The following is an 18,723-nucleotide window of genomic DNA, read 5'->3' as shown; positions in this document are numbered from 1 at the left end:
GTCCAGGGAGGCTGGACATGTAGGTGGACGACACTGACAGTGAAGGTAGGTGGTTGCTTATGGCAGATTTGGTGGATGGAGAGGTGTAGGTCGTTGGCTAGCTAGCTAGGGAAGAGAGGGAGGTTGGTGGCTGAGAGTTCAAGAAGGGATGGGGGGTGCGCACCGACGGCTAAGGAGTGTGAAGAAGAGGGTAGAGAAGAAATCAGAGAGGATACATCTTGAAGCAGGATACAGTCAGAATACCACCTGTCGTCGGATACAACCTTAGCAAGGGGAAGAAGACTCCACATGGAATCTGAAAAAGAAAACACACCAAAACATAATTCTAATTCCAACAAACATACATATAAATAGAGAGAAAAATGGGAAAAATTAAAAAGGAAAGTGTCGAGGGCGCCAGTCCCGCCTCTATAGAAAGGCCACTCGGTCTAGCAAGAGGCTGGACCAGAAATCCCTCCAGACCAGTTCAGCCGGCCTTCCTTCTAGCCAACTCCTCACAACGCCGTGTCACTTGCTCCAGCATCAGTCTGCACACTCTCCCTCTCACTTGGGAGCCCACTCTCACATTCATCATATTAGTTGCAACATCTCTAGAAACCCACAAAAGAAGCACACAATCCCCATGTTGCAACCCTTTCTGTCCTTGTCCCTCTATGTAAAACACCATGGTTTCATTTGCGCACCCTCACTACTCTTGCCACCTTTCTCTCTCTTACATGACACACTCTCACATCCACGCTAATTCTCTCCTTTCACTATTGTGTTCTCTCATATTCTTTTCCACTCTTTAATCTCTAATGATATTGACATGCAACTCCCTGAGGTCCTCACTCCTTGCACGAGTGATCTCTTTCTCAAGAATCGAGGCCAACTCTAGTGACATTGCCTTCTCATCTCCTATCATATTCTCTGCACTAGCCTAGATACTTATTATAGTCTAACGTCCCAATAGTCATTGTCAACTCTCCAACCGACTTCACAATAGGATATCCCCCTTGCACATAAATGCAATAAAAACACTAAGATTGTTGATTTTAAAACCCAATTAGTATAACCTTAGTAATATGAACACCAACTCATTGATCTTCAATATGGCTGGAATTTGAAAACCTTCGTGTCATTAATCTTAGATCCAATTGAAGAACGAAGACCTCCGCACTATTTACCTTTAGTTAGGCTAGAGCTTTACCTCCCACCATTGATCTATGACCCAAGTTTAAGGAGATGAATGCTCACCTTCGAAGGCTTTAGCTTACAAAATCCTAAAGATATCTCTCATTATTGTTAGGTGGAGGTAGGTATGGCTATTGTGCGGCTCCTTCATTTCAGGATGCCGCAAACCTCCAACTGAAGATGGATGTGGTCACCATCATTGCAACTAACATAAATGGGAACAAATCAATAAAATGTTTCTTACCCGTGGCTCATATAGGATCCTATAAAAAAATAATAATAAATAATAGAATGCATTAATTATAATTTTTTTCAGAAAAAATAAATAATTATCACATGCAAAATTCCAAAATTAATCCATAAATCAATACTAAATCTAAATAACCACGCTATTTCAAGAAGCATATGAGTGCGTTGCAAATTCAAATTTGCCCTAAGAAGTAACCCAATTGGCAATATCATCTCAAATGTTTGCAAATATCATGTTAAAAGTCTAAGGCCAGGTAATGCATCGAGTACCATGCCAAAGGCATTGAAATATACGGAGTGTACTGCTACTATCTATAGCTCAATTCATATGCATATGATGTCAGCAGCATTGATTTGACAAATCAGCCAATGATCTGCATTGCCTATATTACTTGCTAGTTTGACCTAAGAATATTGCCATCCTGGTGATTCACCAACTAATAATAGAGCTATCTTGTCCAAAAATCAAATTGTAAGATTCAACCTTACAAGTACAATTAAATTCAAAATAATAAAATCTTAAGTTTGGTACTCAAATTGAAATTGGGAATGATAATTATAATCAAGTCTTCTATCTAGGCCTCCAATAGATATAAGCTCCATCCTAATTAATCAATTAGCTAAAAAGCAATACTTATCTGGCTAAACCAATTAAAAGGGATCAAACATAATGTTGACAAACCCCACAAACCAATTTAATTAATCAGTCACCCTATATATATACAGTAAGTTCCAGAGACAAATTATTGAGCTTTCCCCATCCTGAGATTGTATCATTTTGGGACTTCCAATTTAAGTTTTAACCCAATAAATCTTGATCCATTTAAAGTAAACATGCAAAACAAATTATGCTTATTTTTAGTCTTTCAATGGATGTAAACCGAACCTCAAACAAACCTTGAGCCTGCTCCGAAGAAATCAAGTCCCTCAAATTAAAATAATAATAAAAAAAGGGAATCAAATCAATATCTACAATGAGCTCCTTCAAATCAAATTGAAGCTCATTAATAGTTAATGGTTATGTCAAGTTTACACGCCCATTATTGGTCTAGTACTTACAAAATAGCCATGTTATATACCTCTTAACCATTTATACAAAAAAAAAAATTATGATTACTTCCCCACTAGTGAATGAGTTGACATCAAACTTAAAGCTCATTTTTTAGACAATTCTACCCTGTGGAAATCTGAGATGAGGATTGTTAATCAAGCTCAGCAGACGCAGCAGACGTAGCGACTTACAACTATAAAAAACCTTTATGTTAGTAGACTAGGTTTGGCAGTATACCCAAGATTATGAAATTATGAGATCTTGTACAGTTCTACCTTCATTATCTGAATCATTTCCACTCAATTAAATTCATATATAACTACAAAATCTTACGAAAAATTTTAGCCTCAGCAACATCCTTAATCAAGAATGAACTCCTTTGAGCAAGAAAAATAATTTAATATGAGAGATTATGCCTGCAGAAAATCTCGATTCAGCTCTAAATAAATGCTCGACTAAAATCTAAATTAGGAAATTTTCAACAACAACAACAACAACAACAAAGCCTTAATCCCACTACGTGGGGTCGGCAAAATTAGGAAATTTTGATTAAGAAAAAAAAAAAACTAATCCACCTCAAGATGTAAAGTTTTTCAAAAAATATTATCCATGTCAGCCAAGTTTCATTGCCAAACTATAAATCAGCTTTTCAAATTCAAAACTTTGTTATGAAACTATCAAAGCTCCAAATTATACAGATATCTCCCGTATTTATTCAACAGATGTTCCCTTCAATATCCACAATAACTATCAAGCTTGCTTTGGACATATACCTCTTCAATTTATCATAAATACTCAATAGAGCAAAAATAACTAACCTCATCAGCAAACTTTATTAAAATTGTGGTTCTTGGTCTTTGTTGACCTTCCATGGGTACAAAATGTGCCGTCACCACAGCAGGAAAGCCAGCATTGTCTAAAACACCCTTTACAGAAAATAAAACATTTAACATAGCTAATCAGAGTGAGCCCCATGGAGGAACAAAATTGGAAAATGTACCTTCAACTTACCCTTACAATCCCAGCTACAAATGCGCCACAGTTAAATGCTCCCATGTCTTTGGGTATGGATATAAATCTTCATAAACAACAGAGCAAACGTACAAAAAAATTATAAAAAAAAAAAGAAAAACAGCATACTCCTATATCCAGAAAAGCTAACAATGGGATATACACCATCTTACCGGTTCACCAGAAGTTCTTTTTCACTAATCATATATTCGTCCTCATGCTCGGTCCCTTTCTCAAGTGAGTCGGCAACCTGGTCAAAACATAAACAAAAAAAGTATGATTTTGTAAGATCATTTGTTGAAAGAGAGCCAAGTGAATAGTTCATCTCTCTTAGAATTGAAGTACAAGAAATACCCTTTTAACAAAAAGGATTAACTTGCTAAGCAAAATAAGTCAAGAAACTTTGAAGTTAATGTATCAGAAATCCCTTTGGGAACTTGAAAAATTACATTTCCAAACCAAAAGTAAAGTTAAAAAAGTTTATGTAGCAACCTTTCCAAAGAGAACTTTCCACACCGTGGTGTGCACGAAAGATAAAATCCCCAAAAGTCGTGTCTCCCTTCTGTTACCCTGTATAATAATACCAAAAAGCATTAACAAAATGGAAGGACAGGGAAAAACTTGACATGTTATAAATGTGAAAGAGGTGCATGAATCTAAAATAGGAAAAAACCTAGAAAATATCAATAAGAAAAGAAAATCAGAAAGGCACTGCAATTTCAAAAGTAAAATAAGTTTTAAAGTAACTGCAGGAAAAGAAATCTTTAGTAAGCCAAAGTTTCATACAATTAAAAAAAGCAGAAAATTAACTTCACCCTCTACCACTAAAAGAGAGTTCCTTGATGGGAATGGTAGAAAACTTCACAAATAATCAACTCGGTTTAAATTGCATATCCGCCATTAGGATGATTCAAAAAAACATATACTCTAAGAAAAAATATGTATGCAAATCACCCCCTTTTGAAGAGATATATAGTTCTCAGAAAGAACTATAAAAGCGATGCAACAAAGTACATATATGAATCCGAAAACAAATCCAACTCAACTAAATCTACTTAACCTCTGTACCCTATATGACTACAAAGTCATAAAAGCATGTGAAGCAAAATTCATACTTTTCATATTTTTAATGAGAAAAATGTCAAAATGGTCGCCTAACTCATTGCAAGAAGTCATTTTAGTCCCAGAATTTATAGAAGTGTAAATTTAGTTCCCATACTCTTTTAATGGAGGCTAAAATATTAAGAGTATGGGGAATAATTTGACAATTTAATAGACTATAGGGACTAAAATGGCCCAATGTAAATAGTCACGGACTATTTTGGCACTTTACTCTATTTTGAATCTTTTAATTAATATGAACATGTATGTTCAAACTAACATCTATGCACAAATTCAAAGATGCCAATGAGATTACTGCATATATGCATGCACGAACGACTTTAAAAGATACTTCTTTTATTAAGGCACATCTCCCAATTCTCATAATTGACTCAGTTTCATTAAAAATATCAAGCGGTTGCTCTATTTCCAGGCTTTGTAGGCTAAGAAAAAATCTCACGACATCTTGCATCTATAGTATATGAATGAAATTGCAACTTCTCTAACAGATATTAGACGAATTCATGTTACTAACATATTATTGAACAGCATATACGATAGGTTCAACGGGAATTAATTTGCCAATATCTGTAAGTAGTCCTATGCATACCTTTTCTCTATGGCAAAAGAGTTCAAGAACTCTAGCTCCAACAGCATAGCCTGCATCTTCTAATCTGCAATAGTAATGCATGTCAAAGAGGCCATCCCAATCATAATTATTGACATTTATCATAGACTTTCCAAGGAGATTTTTCATAAGCATCAGAATCTTTTGTCGAATATATTATCCAAGCATCATCAATAGACAAGGATAGTGAGAGATTATTTACAATGAAAACAATTTTTTTTTTCTGACGTTTTAAGCTATTTCGCCCATTCTTTTTTAAGGATAGACAACAGAACCAGGGAATAAGCAGAACAAGCATTGGAAGGGGATGCAAGTGGCAGGGAAATTAACACATTTTAGCACAGGGTGAAAGACAAAATATAATTCTAGTAGCAATTCAAGTCGTAAGTGGAGGGCCAACTTATACACGCCTCATTAACTGCTTTAACACAATTAAAATAATATCCTAAACCACAACCAGTAAAAATTTCTAAAAAGCATTTTATTTCAGAATATGCCTTTATTATAAAAAAAAAACTGTTCATGCCACTTTTGACACATAAAGAACTAGCATAAGTTTAAAGTCTATACAATTTTTATGAAAGAAGAAAACAAAAAAAAAAAGATCAAAGTGTAGAGAATGGAGGAATCACTTCCTTATGTTTGCCTTGTATAGCCAGCCACCCTTCTACTACTATTTATAGAAAGAGAAAATGTTAAGAAAGGAAATACGGTACTCCTAATCAAACATAAAGGTAAAGAAAGAGCTATTTATATCAACATTAAGTTTGTATCTTTTTACATTGAAGTATTAGGTGATGCTATTTTCACATCGCATAACTTTGATAAGTGGAGACTCTTCTAAGAAAAAAGTGAAAAGCTATAATACTTACGAAAATTTATAAAATATATGGATTGAGAAACATTAAAAAACTTGACCATATGATAAACAGATTTAGTGAATATAACATTGGTAACTATAAGTCAATACTAAGTCATGTCCTATAAAGATAGCTCACACAAAGGTTAAATTTGAGACAATTATTAGATGACAAATGACTAGAATTTCATTTGATGACTTCTAATTGATTCATATGGAGAGATACCTTCTGTTCGGAAAGTTTAGCATTGCTCCTTTCAGTTAGCATAACCCAAAACACCTTGGTAATAGTTCTGACCATAGAACTACTAAATAAATTGTAGTCAACCCTTTCGCATTATATAAACAATCGAATATATTTGTGCAAATGACAAACTTGGATGCTCTGTTAGAGTTAACTAGAATCAGAGGACTAAAAAAACATGAGATTAAATGTAACACAAAATATCACCTTCGCTCTAACTCCGCAATATTGTCAACTTGAGTCTGATTGTACTGCACTAGTTCCGAAAACAAAAATGCAAAGGCACTCAGACTAACCTGCAAAATGAAATATGTTATTGCTTTATTAAAAAAAGGATGTGCATATTATTACTTATAAGAAAGAATAAAATAAAAAACATTGATTATTTTTTTATGAGAAAAATATATAGTCGAGAATGTAATGATTGTAAGGCTATTCCAAGTGAAAATTTAAATACTCAATTATTAACTTTGCATTTTAAGATTAAGAGTTTGAAGATTAAAAATACAATGAAACACTGTAATATAATTATATGGGACACTTAAAAGATACAAATAAAAGAACTTTAAAATTTTAAAATTTATAATATTCATGAAGAATCTAATTTTATGTGAGATAAAGTAACAAGCATTATTAAAAAAGTGTCAAAAGATGTACTTAGAGAATCAAAATGAAAAGTTTTTTATAAAAAATAGTTGGTTGAAGAACAATAATGTGCAAAATAGAATAACATATAAGAAGTTTTATTATTAAAATTGATTTAAATGCAAAAGCTTAGAGAATTTGAAAAAATATAAGGTGACCCATAGGGAGTCTAAGGAAACTATTTGCGATGCTAAAAAATTCTTTTTTAGCGATTGTTATAATAGATTGAATTTTAAAGAGAGTGAAAAATATATGTATAAATTGGTCAAATAAAGATAAAAGAAAATTATAAAATTTAATTCAAGTAAATTATATTAAAGATGAAATATAAAAAATAATTTTCTTGTATGAAGATATTCAACGTAAATTGATGAGATATTTTGATAAACATTTCAATAAAGTTTTTAAAAATACAATCGACTTTAGTGATCTTAATATCAATAATAATAATAAACCCTTTTATTTTTACCGTCAACAACAACAAAGCCTTAATCCCACTACGTGGGGTCGGCAACGTGAATCTTTTTTCTCCATTGCGTCCTATTTAGTATCATATTTTCATTTAGTTCTAGTAAATTAAGATCATTTTTCATACAATAAGCCCAAGTCTTCCTAGGTCTACCTCTGTCTTTCTTAACACAACTCGAATCAAAAACATCTACTCTCCTAATCAGATCATCATATGATCGACGTTTAATGTGACCAAACCATCTAAAACGACTTTCTCTAATTTTGTCTGTCATAAGAGCTACACCGACCCTATCACGAATATATTCATTTCGCATTTTGTTTCTAAGTGTAAAGGCACTCATCCACCTAATCATTCTCATCTTGGCAACACTTAACTTATTATTATGTTTCTCTTTTAAAGGCCAACATTCAGCACCATAAAGCATTGCAGGTCTCACCACCATCTTATTTTTACCGTCGCACTAATAAAAAAGAAGTTGATGAGGCTTTAAGGAAAATCAATAGTGAAAAATTAGTATGACCTAATAGTATTCCAATAGAAGTGTGAAAATATGTAGGAGATTTGAAAATTTATTGGCTTAGTAAACTTTTTAATATTATTTTAAAAAATAAAAATATGTCCCAGTGAAGGGAGAATATTTTGGTCCCATTTTTAAGAATAAAAGGGATGCACAAGAGTGCAAATTATAGAGGAATTCTGTTAATGTGTCACACAATAAAATTATGGGAGAGAAAAACTAAACATAGGTTCAGACAATACAAATATTTCTCACAATCAGTTTGGATTTATGTTGGGCAAGTCTACTACGAAAGATATACATTTATTGAAATATTTGATGGAGAAGTACAGAGAGAGAGAGGGGGAGATCTACAAATGATTATTATTGATTTAGAAAATCTTATAATAAGGTTGCAAGAGAAGTTCTTTGGAGGAATCTAGAAAAGAAATGTGTTGATATGAATTATATTCAATTCATTAAAGATATGCATACTAGAGTTGTTACTCGTGTTCGAACAAGAGGAGGATTGACCAAATGTTTTGCTATTTCAGTTCGATTACATCAGAGAACGGCTTTAAGCCATATATTTTTGTTTTAGTTATGGATGCTCCTACTAGACTTTTACAGAAGGATGCACCTTGGTTTATGCTTTTAGCTGATGAAATCCTTCTTGTGGATGAGACTAGAAAAAGAATTTAGGAAAAACTTAAATTATAGAGGTCTACTTTAGAGCCTAAAGGCCTTCGTTTGAGTGACCTAAAATTGAACACATGGAATGTAACTTTAGTGGTAGGTTAAACCATGAGTTATCAAAACATTAAAAGCATTGAACATTTTAGATATCTTGAGTTTATTGTTCAAACTAATAGTGATATAGATAGGGATGTAATTAGTAGAATTCAAGTTGGATGGTTCAAGTGTAGGAATGCATCAGACCTATTGTGTGAAAGAAAAGTACCACTCAGACTTAAAAGGAAAATTTTATAAGATAGTGGTAAGAATTGCAATGTTTTACGGCGCAGAATGTTGGCTGACCTATAAATGAGAAGCATAAAACTAAGTTAAGTATTGCTGAGATGAGAATGCCCAGATGGAAGAGTGATTTTACACTTAGAGACAGAATGTGAAACGAATGTATACGTGGTTCATGTAACTCTAATGGTAGACAAGAATAGAGATAGTCATCTTAGATGGTTCGATCACATTAAATGTCGGTCATCTCATGATCCATTTAGGAGAGTAAATGTTTTATATTCAACTTACGTTAAGAAAGGTAGAAATATACCTAAAAATACTTGGGCATATTGTATAAAAAAAGATCTTATTTTATTGGAATTAACTGAAAATATGACACTCAATAGGACACAATAGAAAAAAAGAATTCAATAGTGACTCCACTTAGTGGGATAAAGGCTTGTTTTTATTGTCATTGTAATTTACTTCTCTAAGGACAACAAATATTTTTTTTTCTTTTTAAAATTTCTAAGAATTCAAATTATTTATCCTCCATAAAAAAAACCAATGGAACCCATTTTTAGCTCACTTAAAAGGCTTGGATAAAAAATTCAAAGGGCTATCCAAGTAGGTTTAGAAAAGAATGCCCACAAAAAGGCTTGACTAAGAAGAATAAAGGTCTATTTGAGCCAAAAGGGCAAACAAATACATTTCTCTCAAACATTACATTTCTCTCAAACATTTTGATCCTCTCTCACTCATGCTCTTTCACACCACATATCTCAGTACAGAATCGTAATAATTCTCGTTAATCCCTAACTATAGTAAATCATTCGCATTGTACCATACAATATCATACAGTAATTCCAATCCACAATAGCAACGTCATAAAACCCCCTCTGATTCTTCATCTATTAAGTTCACCCCTTTGATTCTTCATCTATTAAGTTCACCCAGCTACAAAATAATCTATAGAGTATTGTGTAAATTGCTTCCATGATCTGCATTGCCTTAGCTTCACTAAGATCAACGATTAATCTACCACATGCAACTTCATTTTCCGCATCAAATAACCCTGATGCCTCACATTAGCATCCTACGAACCTCATAACCCTTTGATCTAATTGAATCTTATGAAGAGTTTCACAGACCAACCTCCTCGACCATGACAAAATCACAAGCCTCCTTATACTCTTGACTATGGTGAACTCAATGACTTACCAATTGAGTAGCTACGAAATAGACATCTTTTGTGGTCACATTATGTCTTCTCCTATGATGAATCTCAATACCGATCTACTGATCAATTTTTCGGCACCGCAATCAATAATAAATAAAAACTCTATAAGGTAATTTTACTACTTAAATTTCAATGTCATCATATTATCATAAACAAAGAATATCGATATATTATGAAAATCATTATTTTGCCCCAAAGGAATATTGTCCTTGTGGATATTAATCTTATCTTTTCAAATTTCCTCACTCTTGCACATGTAATGATGATTATGTTTCATATAAATCAAATACTTATATTATGCATTATGAAAAGCCTCAAATTCAAATTAAAGAAGCCTACAATAGGCTACATCACGTGACAATCCAACCTAGAAATGCACTTTTACTAAATTTCGTGTAATCCATTGCGCAGGCTCAACAAGCACTTTCAACCAAACAAATCTTTTAACTTTTTTCTAGTATAATAGCATTTTTTCAAAATTAATATCATTCTCTTCATAATAATAGTCCTTATGAAGATGTATGATGAAAATCCTATTTTTTGATAAGGAACTAAACATTACGCGTTATTATTATTTGGGTTTACTACTACACTTGGAGTTATTCCTGAGATATTATTGATAGTTAAAATATAATATATGCCAATAGAAGTGTATGATCTTAAGAATATTGTTGAGTATGAGCCATTTTTCTTTATAGATCACGCATTGAAAAGTTTTTAGATATACCAGAGTTTGTAATCGATCTTTCCCAACTTCCTATTGTGAGTTTTATTCCAATTTATTTCTCATTATTTTAAAAGATATCTTACTTCAGATGACTACAATTTTGCCTCAGTAACACCTAATACAGAATAGATTTGTGCATATTATTAAAAGCGCAATTGGGTATATGCCAATTACAACGAGTCGAACCAAGCCATAACAAAATGAATCAGAATTATTTTTAATCTTTTTTAGCCTTATATAAGAACAAAATTTTCTTACTCTGATAACTCGATTTAATTGGTATATCAATTTTATTTATTTTCTCTCGAATAATATCAAGTTTAAATTTCAGCATTTATTAGTATTGCACGGGATTAGATTAACTTTCAAATATTTATCCTCATCCTTGTAATTTTATGTATATAAATAAGGTTTCATGACATAAGATTAAATTATTATTGATTAAATATATATGAAATCAAATTATTTGTAAGGTCAGTTGAGTGCTCCTAAGATCTATGTTGTGTATAGTGTTCTTTCGCTTATACTCTTCACCAACTTAATTGATGCAGTACATATCCAGTACGATCGTGTAAAAGATCAACTGGACAAAGTTCAATTACCTTCAAGATTTTTTTAAAGCTCGTTTCTATTTACAACCATTTTTTTAATTTGATTTATTTTATTAGATTATTAATCTCATTTTGGATAATATTCTATTTAAATTTTACCATTTATTTCAACTATATTGGATTACATTTGCATTCAAATATTTGGCATCATCCATGTAACTTCATTTCTAAAAAGTAGAGACCCAAGGTCTGTAATTGAACTAATAGTAATTGAAGAAACATGAAATCAAATTATTTGTGAAGCCAATAAAATGCTCCTAAGATCAAAACTGTTTATATAGACCACTCCAAAGTATATGTGTAGAGTTCCCTCTCTTCTCATCCCCATCAATTTTTATATCAAATCAAGTATCCTACAATTTTGCTCTTTATTTTTAAAATGTATTGTAATCGTCATTAGGGCTGTAAACGAGCTGAGCATAAGCGAGCTCAGGGTCGGCTCGTTCGACATTGGCTCGTGTTCAAAATCGGCTCGTGTTCGAAATGAATTGTGAACGGTGTGTTCATGTTCGGCTTGAATAATATTTTCCAGCTCGAGTTCGGCTCGAAATTGGAAGAGATTAGTCGGAAGAGGAAGATGACTCGGAACTCGGAAGAGGAAGACAAACAACAAACTCTAAGCTCTCGCCGCGGAAACCCTTTCGCGATTTTGAGAGGAGTGCGGCCGTCGTCGACTCGCCGAACGCCTTTCGCGATTTTGAGAGGAGTGCGGCCATCGTCGACTCGTTGAACGCCTTTCGCGATGCGATTTTGAAAGAGAGAGAAGCAGCCGAACCCTCGCGATTTTGAGAGGAAGGAGAAGAGTCAGAACTCGGGAGAGAGAGAAGCAGCCGAAACCATAAATTTATACTTTTATATTATATTATATTAATTATAAAACTTATATTATATAAATATATAATATTTATATAAGTAGTATTTATTAATAATTTGTTATATATTATAATTTATAGAATTTAATTTTTTTAAAATTTGATAAATTTTTTTATTTTAAAAAATTTTAATTACTTACAATTCATAATATTTAATTTTATGAATATGTATTATATGTGTTTGTGCATATTTACTTATTTCTTTTCGAGTCAATTCGAGCAGAACACGAGCGAACAAATATTTGTTCGTGTTCGGCTCGTTTATTTTTCGTGCTTAAAAATTTGTTCGTGTTCAGCTCGTTTGCTTAACGAGTTGCTTAACGAGTCGAAAACGAGCCGAATACGAGTTGTTTGCGAACAACGGGCCAAATTGACAGCCCTAATCGCCATCTCCAACTCGCAAACCTAGTAGACCCACTTCACTTGAATTAAACCAATCCCATAACTAAGCCTAGCAGCCCCTCATCACTACCTCTGAGCAAGCTATGACTCCTATTCCACGTGCTTCCATCTTATAAGCCAACAAACATGCATACAAATCGCTTGTTGTTCTGCTTGCTCATCACCCATAACTAAGAGCTACTCACAAGCCCTAGTCTTAGTTGAAGACGCATCCCTCATCCCACAAATTTAACAAATCTACAATCTCCAAAACTTGATGCCTGCCCTTATAAATGAACTTCATGCAGCAGCTAGCCTAATCCCATGAACTATACCACACACAATGATCTTTGAATGCTCCCTTAAATGGAGAAAGAATACTTTGGCATTCACGAAAATTTTGAAAATTTAATACAGGACAACATTCTGTAGAGTTAAACACCATAAAGATTTGAACAAAGGTTTCAAATTCTAAATAAACTAAAGTTGCTCCAATGCCCAGTTAAAACTTAATAAATTTTCACTTAAACTCAGAACACTAAATGCCAGGTAATACCAAAAAAGTAAAAATGTTAGCACAAAAATCTATTTAGAACAATGATAGCAGGATTAAGTAGCCAAATCAACATGACCCACATGATGCTTTAACTCCTCGAAGCAATCTAACTAAATGTGTTGGGCTAGGGGTCAGTCATAGGGTGGACGGAGCATCTAGAATGCAACTAATGCTCTTCAACTTGGCAAGCAACCCAAATCCATGGATCTCTACAAGAGGTGATACTAGAATAATCATAATAGGTAGCCAAGAACATGTGTTCTTCCATGCCCCAAATAAACAGCCTGCCTTTCACACCTTCATTTATAAAGTGAAATGACAGAAAAATGACTCAATCCACATTAATCAGACTTGAAAGACACAAATAATGACTCTAGCCTAACCTAAGAGCAAAGTTCAAGTTGCTTCAACAATGAAGCATTTAACTCATTAACTTCATATCACTAAGATCAAACTTTTCAGACCATTATTTTAATGTCCAAATGTTATCAAAGGAAACTATTGCATCAAAATCACACCTTTTGTTTTCAAATAATCATAAAATTAGTAAATTGAGGTTCAAGGTAGTAACTCTCTGCACCAAAAGAGGTATCCCATCCTTACCGATCCCCACTTGAATGCTATAATATCAATTGTCCAAGCAAACATGAGCCTCTCAATCACTTAACCTCCTGGTGTGTAGAGGCTCAACATGTTAGATCGGGAGGCACTCATAAAGTGATCGCTATTGGCTTGTCCATTTGAGAAGGGCATATGAATAATTTACGGATCATTAAAAACATTAGTATTAATATAGCCATAGTAAATGGCCAAGAACATGCAATCATTTATACCTCAATTATAGGACCTGAAACTCAAACCTTCAAATTTTGGGTCCATTGTGGGTTAAGTGAGGCCAGTTGAGTTAATTCCACATTAATCAAGCTTAAAAGTAGCATGCTAGTGATTTTATTGGTGTATATTAGAATTGCAACACTGCTCATGAGTTATGGAATCAACTAAAATATGCTTTGGAAAAACCATAATTACAAGATTACAATCCTTGACATTAAATTAAGACTTATCAAATGAATCAAATGCATTCAATATTTGAATGATCTAAGAACAATATGAATATCAAACATGATATATAATCTTAATAGTGCTGGTAATAAGTGATCTTTAAGGTTGTTAGCAGTCATCAAGTCATGCTCAACCACGATATTGAGCTTAAGCAATAGTACGTGATGATGTTGCTCCCTTATAGCTTGAGATAGAGTTACATGATGCTTCCTAATTCTTTAAATGTTGTATGCTCTCGCATAAACATCAAGTTTCGTAGCGACTTTCATTTTCATTCTATAATATTAACATTTCCAGATCGCAAACTTTCAAATCCTTCCAGATGTGTATTGAAAGTTTGTGTTATCAAGTCACAAGATGCACAAAAACTAGTTCCGGTGCAACCACTTGCATAGCTGCCACCTCCAAACCGTTCAGGAAGGAGTTTTTTTTAGTCTAGTGAAATAGTACAAGGCCATTGGAAGCATCTTCGTAAAGAAGACCATGGGAAATAAAATATTCTTGTTTAATTTATCTTTTGTTTCATGTAATAAGAACATTTTAGTCCGCCTATTGGTCATGGGCATTTTGATTGTTATATTTGATTATCTTACCTATATAAAGAGTCATACTATTGTATTAAGTGTATGTGTGAAGACTATTGACTGAAAATGGTCGCTCTATTGGATTTTATCTATTCCCATTTATTTATAAAATAATTTGCGTTTCAATTAAAAATAATGATGAAACCAAAAAAATCAAATAAGATTTCCTCTTAGGCTAAAGAAGTCGGACTCAATAGGTGGGGAGATTACTTGTTAGCAAAAGACCGATTGAGAAGAAATACACATCTTTCTTATTCTTGGTTTCTGCACATCATCTTCCCCTCATTCATACCTTTATTCTTTTTTGTGCTTATTTTTTTTTCATAGGTCAAAGGAGTGTGATTTACAATACTTTCATCTGAACTCATTACCGTGAAAGAGAGAAAAGTGTTATAGAAGTAATCATAGAAGCAATAGCAACAATGCATCCAGCACAAAGAGGGCATTCTCTGCTCCAAGGGTAGAAGCTATTATCAAGTAGTCGTGCTTATTTTCGTTCTGTAGTTATATTCTTGTTTCCTAAGATAATATGTTTTATGAAATTTTATTTTGCAATTATATCGGCTTTGTTCTAATGATGCTAACACATTTTTCTCTCCTTTACCCCTTAGGCCTGTGTATCTCTTGGACCCTCTAAGCCAATTCTCTCTCTCTCTCTCTCTCTCAATTTCTCCCATCATTTCCAAAAAAAGAGCAAAATGTGATGAAGATGCAGCAGTGAAATAAAACTTGAACTTATATCATAGTATGATAGATGACTCAAGAATATATGCCATTCCAAACCACAATAAAGGAGCTACAATTCAAACCTTCAATTGCCAAGTCCCCTACAAGTTGAAAGATGATAGATGACTCAAGTCCATGTTGGTCGGGCCTAAAAGCCACAAACATCGACTCTAACCTCGTCATCCCGAGAGCATTATCCAAGTCGCTTCAATAATAAAGCATTAAAATCCTCTAATTGCTCAAGAAGCTCCCTCAAGACATTATTAAGATCATCAATCTTCTCATGCCAGTGTTCTAACATCTCAAGTGCATGAAAGGAAACTCTCCGGTCGAAATCCCACCTTTTTTTTGCTTCATATTAAGCAATGAAAACAGTAATTTGTGGTTCAGGGTGTTGATTCTATGCAGCAAAACAAGCACCTCCTGCTTAATGAAGGAGATTCCTACTCTAGATAGTTACAGGATCAATTGTCCAAGCAAAAATGAGTCTCACGAGTAACTAACCCTTCATTTGGAGTGATAAGACTCAACATGTTGGGTTGGAAGACACTCATAGAACACACAAATCAATTTCACCACAACTATCACTACTAACTCATCAAGAAAAGCAGATGGCAATAATTAAAAGATCATCGAAATCACCAATATCAAGATAATGCGGTAAATGTACATTAACATGTCTTTAGTTATACTTCAAATAAATGACCTATCATGTAAACCTTTAATTGCTGGGTCCATTATACCGCTGACAACAAACGACTCAATTCCTTATTAACCAAGCTGAAAAGAAGTATACACAGTGATCCTTTTAGTGTATATTAGAATTGCTACACTACCCGTGAGGTATGGAATCAGCTAAAATATACTTTGAAAATACCTTAATTGCAAGCTGATGAGTCTTTAAAATTATTTTAAGACTTACCAAACAGACAAACAGATTGAAGGCATTCAATATTGGAAGACTAGGATATTATCAACCATGAAACATAATTTTAAGGTTGTTAGTAGTCATCAGGTCATTCTTGGCCATGATATTGATCGTGAGCAACATCACCAGATGATGTTATTCCCTTGCAACTTGAGATGGTGTTGCATGTTCCCTGGTTCCTTAGAACGGTATATGCTCCCTCATAAACATCAAATATGAACTTGAAAACTTTCTTCAAGAATTTCCAAAGCTAAAACTTTCAAATCCTTTCACATGTAAACTGAAAAATTGTGTTACCAAGCCATAAGATGCACTTGAACTAGTTACGCTGCCACCACTTGCATGGTCACCACCTTCAAAATCTTTGGGGAGGAGTTTTATTAGCAACAGAAGAAATGGTACAAGACCAATGCAAGGCATTTACTTATTCATGATAAGATCACACAGAACAACATAAATTATAAAATATTCTAGTTAATTTTATTTGATGTTAGTTTCATGTGATAAGAAGTCCTTCTATTGGTCATGATAATTTGATCGTTATATGTTATTATCATGCCATTATGATTATTGAATGAAAATTATAATGTTTGCCCTATCGGCTGTTATCTAGTCCTATGTATCAAACAAATAAGATGAGATCCTTAATTAACATTAATAATGAGTCAAAAAAAACAAATGAGATTTCCACTTCTTGGACAAGAAAGGTGGGAGTAAAGAGGTTGAGCTGCTTAGTTGAAGACCAATACCCATATTTCTTCATCTTGGCATCTATGGAATGTATTTTCCCCCTCATCCATATCTTATCTCTTTTGCTTATTTTTATCTTCCAATAGGTAAAAGGAATGTAATTTAACATACTTACATCTTACCCTACTATGATGAATGAGACGGAAGTGTGATAGAAGTAATCATAGAAGCAACAACAACATTGTATCTCGCACAAAGAAGATGTTCTTTGGACTAAGGGTATAGGCTACAATCACCAAGTCATGCATATTTTGTTTTCTAACTATATTCTCGTTTCACAAATGTTTTATTTTTCCAATCATATAAGTTTTGTTCTAACTATGCTTCGGGTGTGTGTGAGTTAAGAAAAAATGTTCTAATGATGCTAACATGCTTTTCTACCCTCCCCCTCTCTTCCTTTCTCCTACCTCTCGGCCTCTCTCTCTAGGCCATTTTTCCTTCCTACTCACTCTCTAACCATCTGTCCCTCCCCTATCTTCACCACATAAAAAGCAAATCAAAGAATACAAGCTCAAGTTCCATTTCGCAGTACATCTTCATTACAATTTGTTGGAAAAGAGTAAACACAAAAAGTAACACCTTTTTTGGGCTGGCAAAAAAAAAAATTGTAACTTTGGAGAGAAGTTCACCTCTTGCCTACCCTTGCTGAGGGGTTTGTCAAGTACGCTTGAGTACTGCTTGATCTTTCCGCCAACGCCGATCATAGCTTCTCCCGATAGCTCGGATCAAACAAACTGCGATCCGAAGCCAAGAGATCTGATCCGATATCAATCGGGAAAAGTAAAAAAGTTTGTGGTCACGGCACTTGATCCTTACTCCTTGCGGCTGTCAGGTTGCAAGATTTAGCTGACATTTAGCTATAATTTAACAAGATTTAGGGTTTGCTCGCTCATTCGCCGTAGGCTCTTCCTCTTGAGTTCCTCTTCTCCTTCACAATCCGATTTCTCCTCCACGCCCTCCCGCAGAGACCTCCAGCCGATCGCCACCTCCTCGCTTCTTCGCCCCAGATCTTAGCCGAAAAGAAAATTTTGCGCGACATATTTTTTGTTTGGAAGATTTGTGTGCGATATATTTTTTGTTTGGAAGATTTACACACATGCCACTCAGTGCCACTCCAATTGTATTTTGCCTTTCTTTTTTTTTTTTTTTTTGACAAAAAATTTTGAATGATATAAAAGTAATATATTGTTATGGTATGGCTCATATACCATATCGGGACAGATGTTGGATCAAAGCGAAGCGGAGCGGAGCGGAAGAATCTGTCCAAATTGGGAAGTTACGTGGGTTGGGGTGCGGGGGCAAAGCCCCGCGGTTTGGTACAGGGGTAATGTTGTAATTACATATTGTGCCTAAGGTTTACTCCTGGGGTTATAAATAGGCCTGTTAGTAACCCCAGGAGG

The 18,723-nt window shown here is 33.9% G+C and overlaps 1 protein-coding gene across 2 annotated transcripts in view; it reads right to left on the bottom strand.

The window, feature by feature from the left end:
• Nucleotides 1-18,370, bottom strand: part of LOC110017835 (trafficking protein particle complex subunit 5) — a 28,206-nt gene extending 9,836 nt beyond the window's left edge. Inside the window, exons 1-7 of one of the 2 annotated variants that reach the window (XR_002293292.1) lie at nucleotides 17,953-18,370; nucleotides 6,524-6,612; nucleotides 5,196-5,259; nucleotides 3,977-4,054; nucleotides 3,658-3,734; nucleotides 3,485-3,551; nucleotides 3,292-3,389 (exon numbers count right to left, since the gene is read on the bottom strand). Coding sequence is in view for 1 of the 2 variants with exons in the window: in XM_020714954.1 (XP_020570613.1) it covers nucleotides 3,292-3,399; nucleotides 3,485-3,551; nucleotides 3,658-3,734; nucleotides 3,977-4,054; nucleotides 5,196-5,259; nucleotides 6,524-6,612; nucleotides 17,953-18,027 (558 nt within the window). In the remaining variant the exon portion in view is untranslated. Of the gene's footprint in view, nucleotides 1-3,291; nucleotides 3,400-3,484; nucleotides 3,552-3,657; nucleotides 3,735-3,976; nucleotides 4,055-5,195; nucleotides 5,260-6,523; nucleotides 6,613-17,952 lie in introns of both variants that reach the window. The other variant, XM_020714954.1, reaches the window with a different exon arrangement.
• Nucleotides 18,371-18,723: the final 353 nt, after the last annotated feature.

The sequence above is a fragment of the Phalaenopsis equestris genome, unplaced genomic scaffold (assembly GCF_001263595.1).
Source record: "Phalaenopsis equestris unplaced genomic scaffold, ASM126359v1 Scaffold000002, whole genome shotgun sequence".
NCBI classification, from domain to species: Eukaryota; Viridiplantae; Streptophyta; class Magnoliopsida; order Asparagales; family Orchidaceae; genus Phalaenopsis; species Phalaenopsis equestris.
The sequence above is the reverse complement of the archived record's forward strand: the minus strand, read 5'-3'. Positions and strand labels throughout refer to the sequence as shown.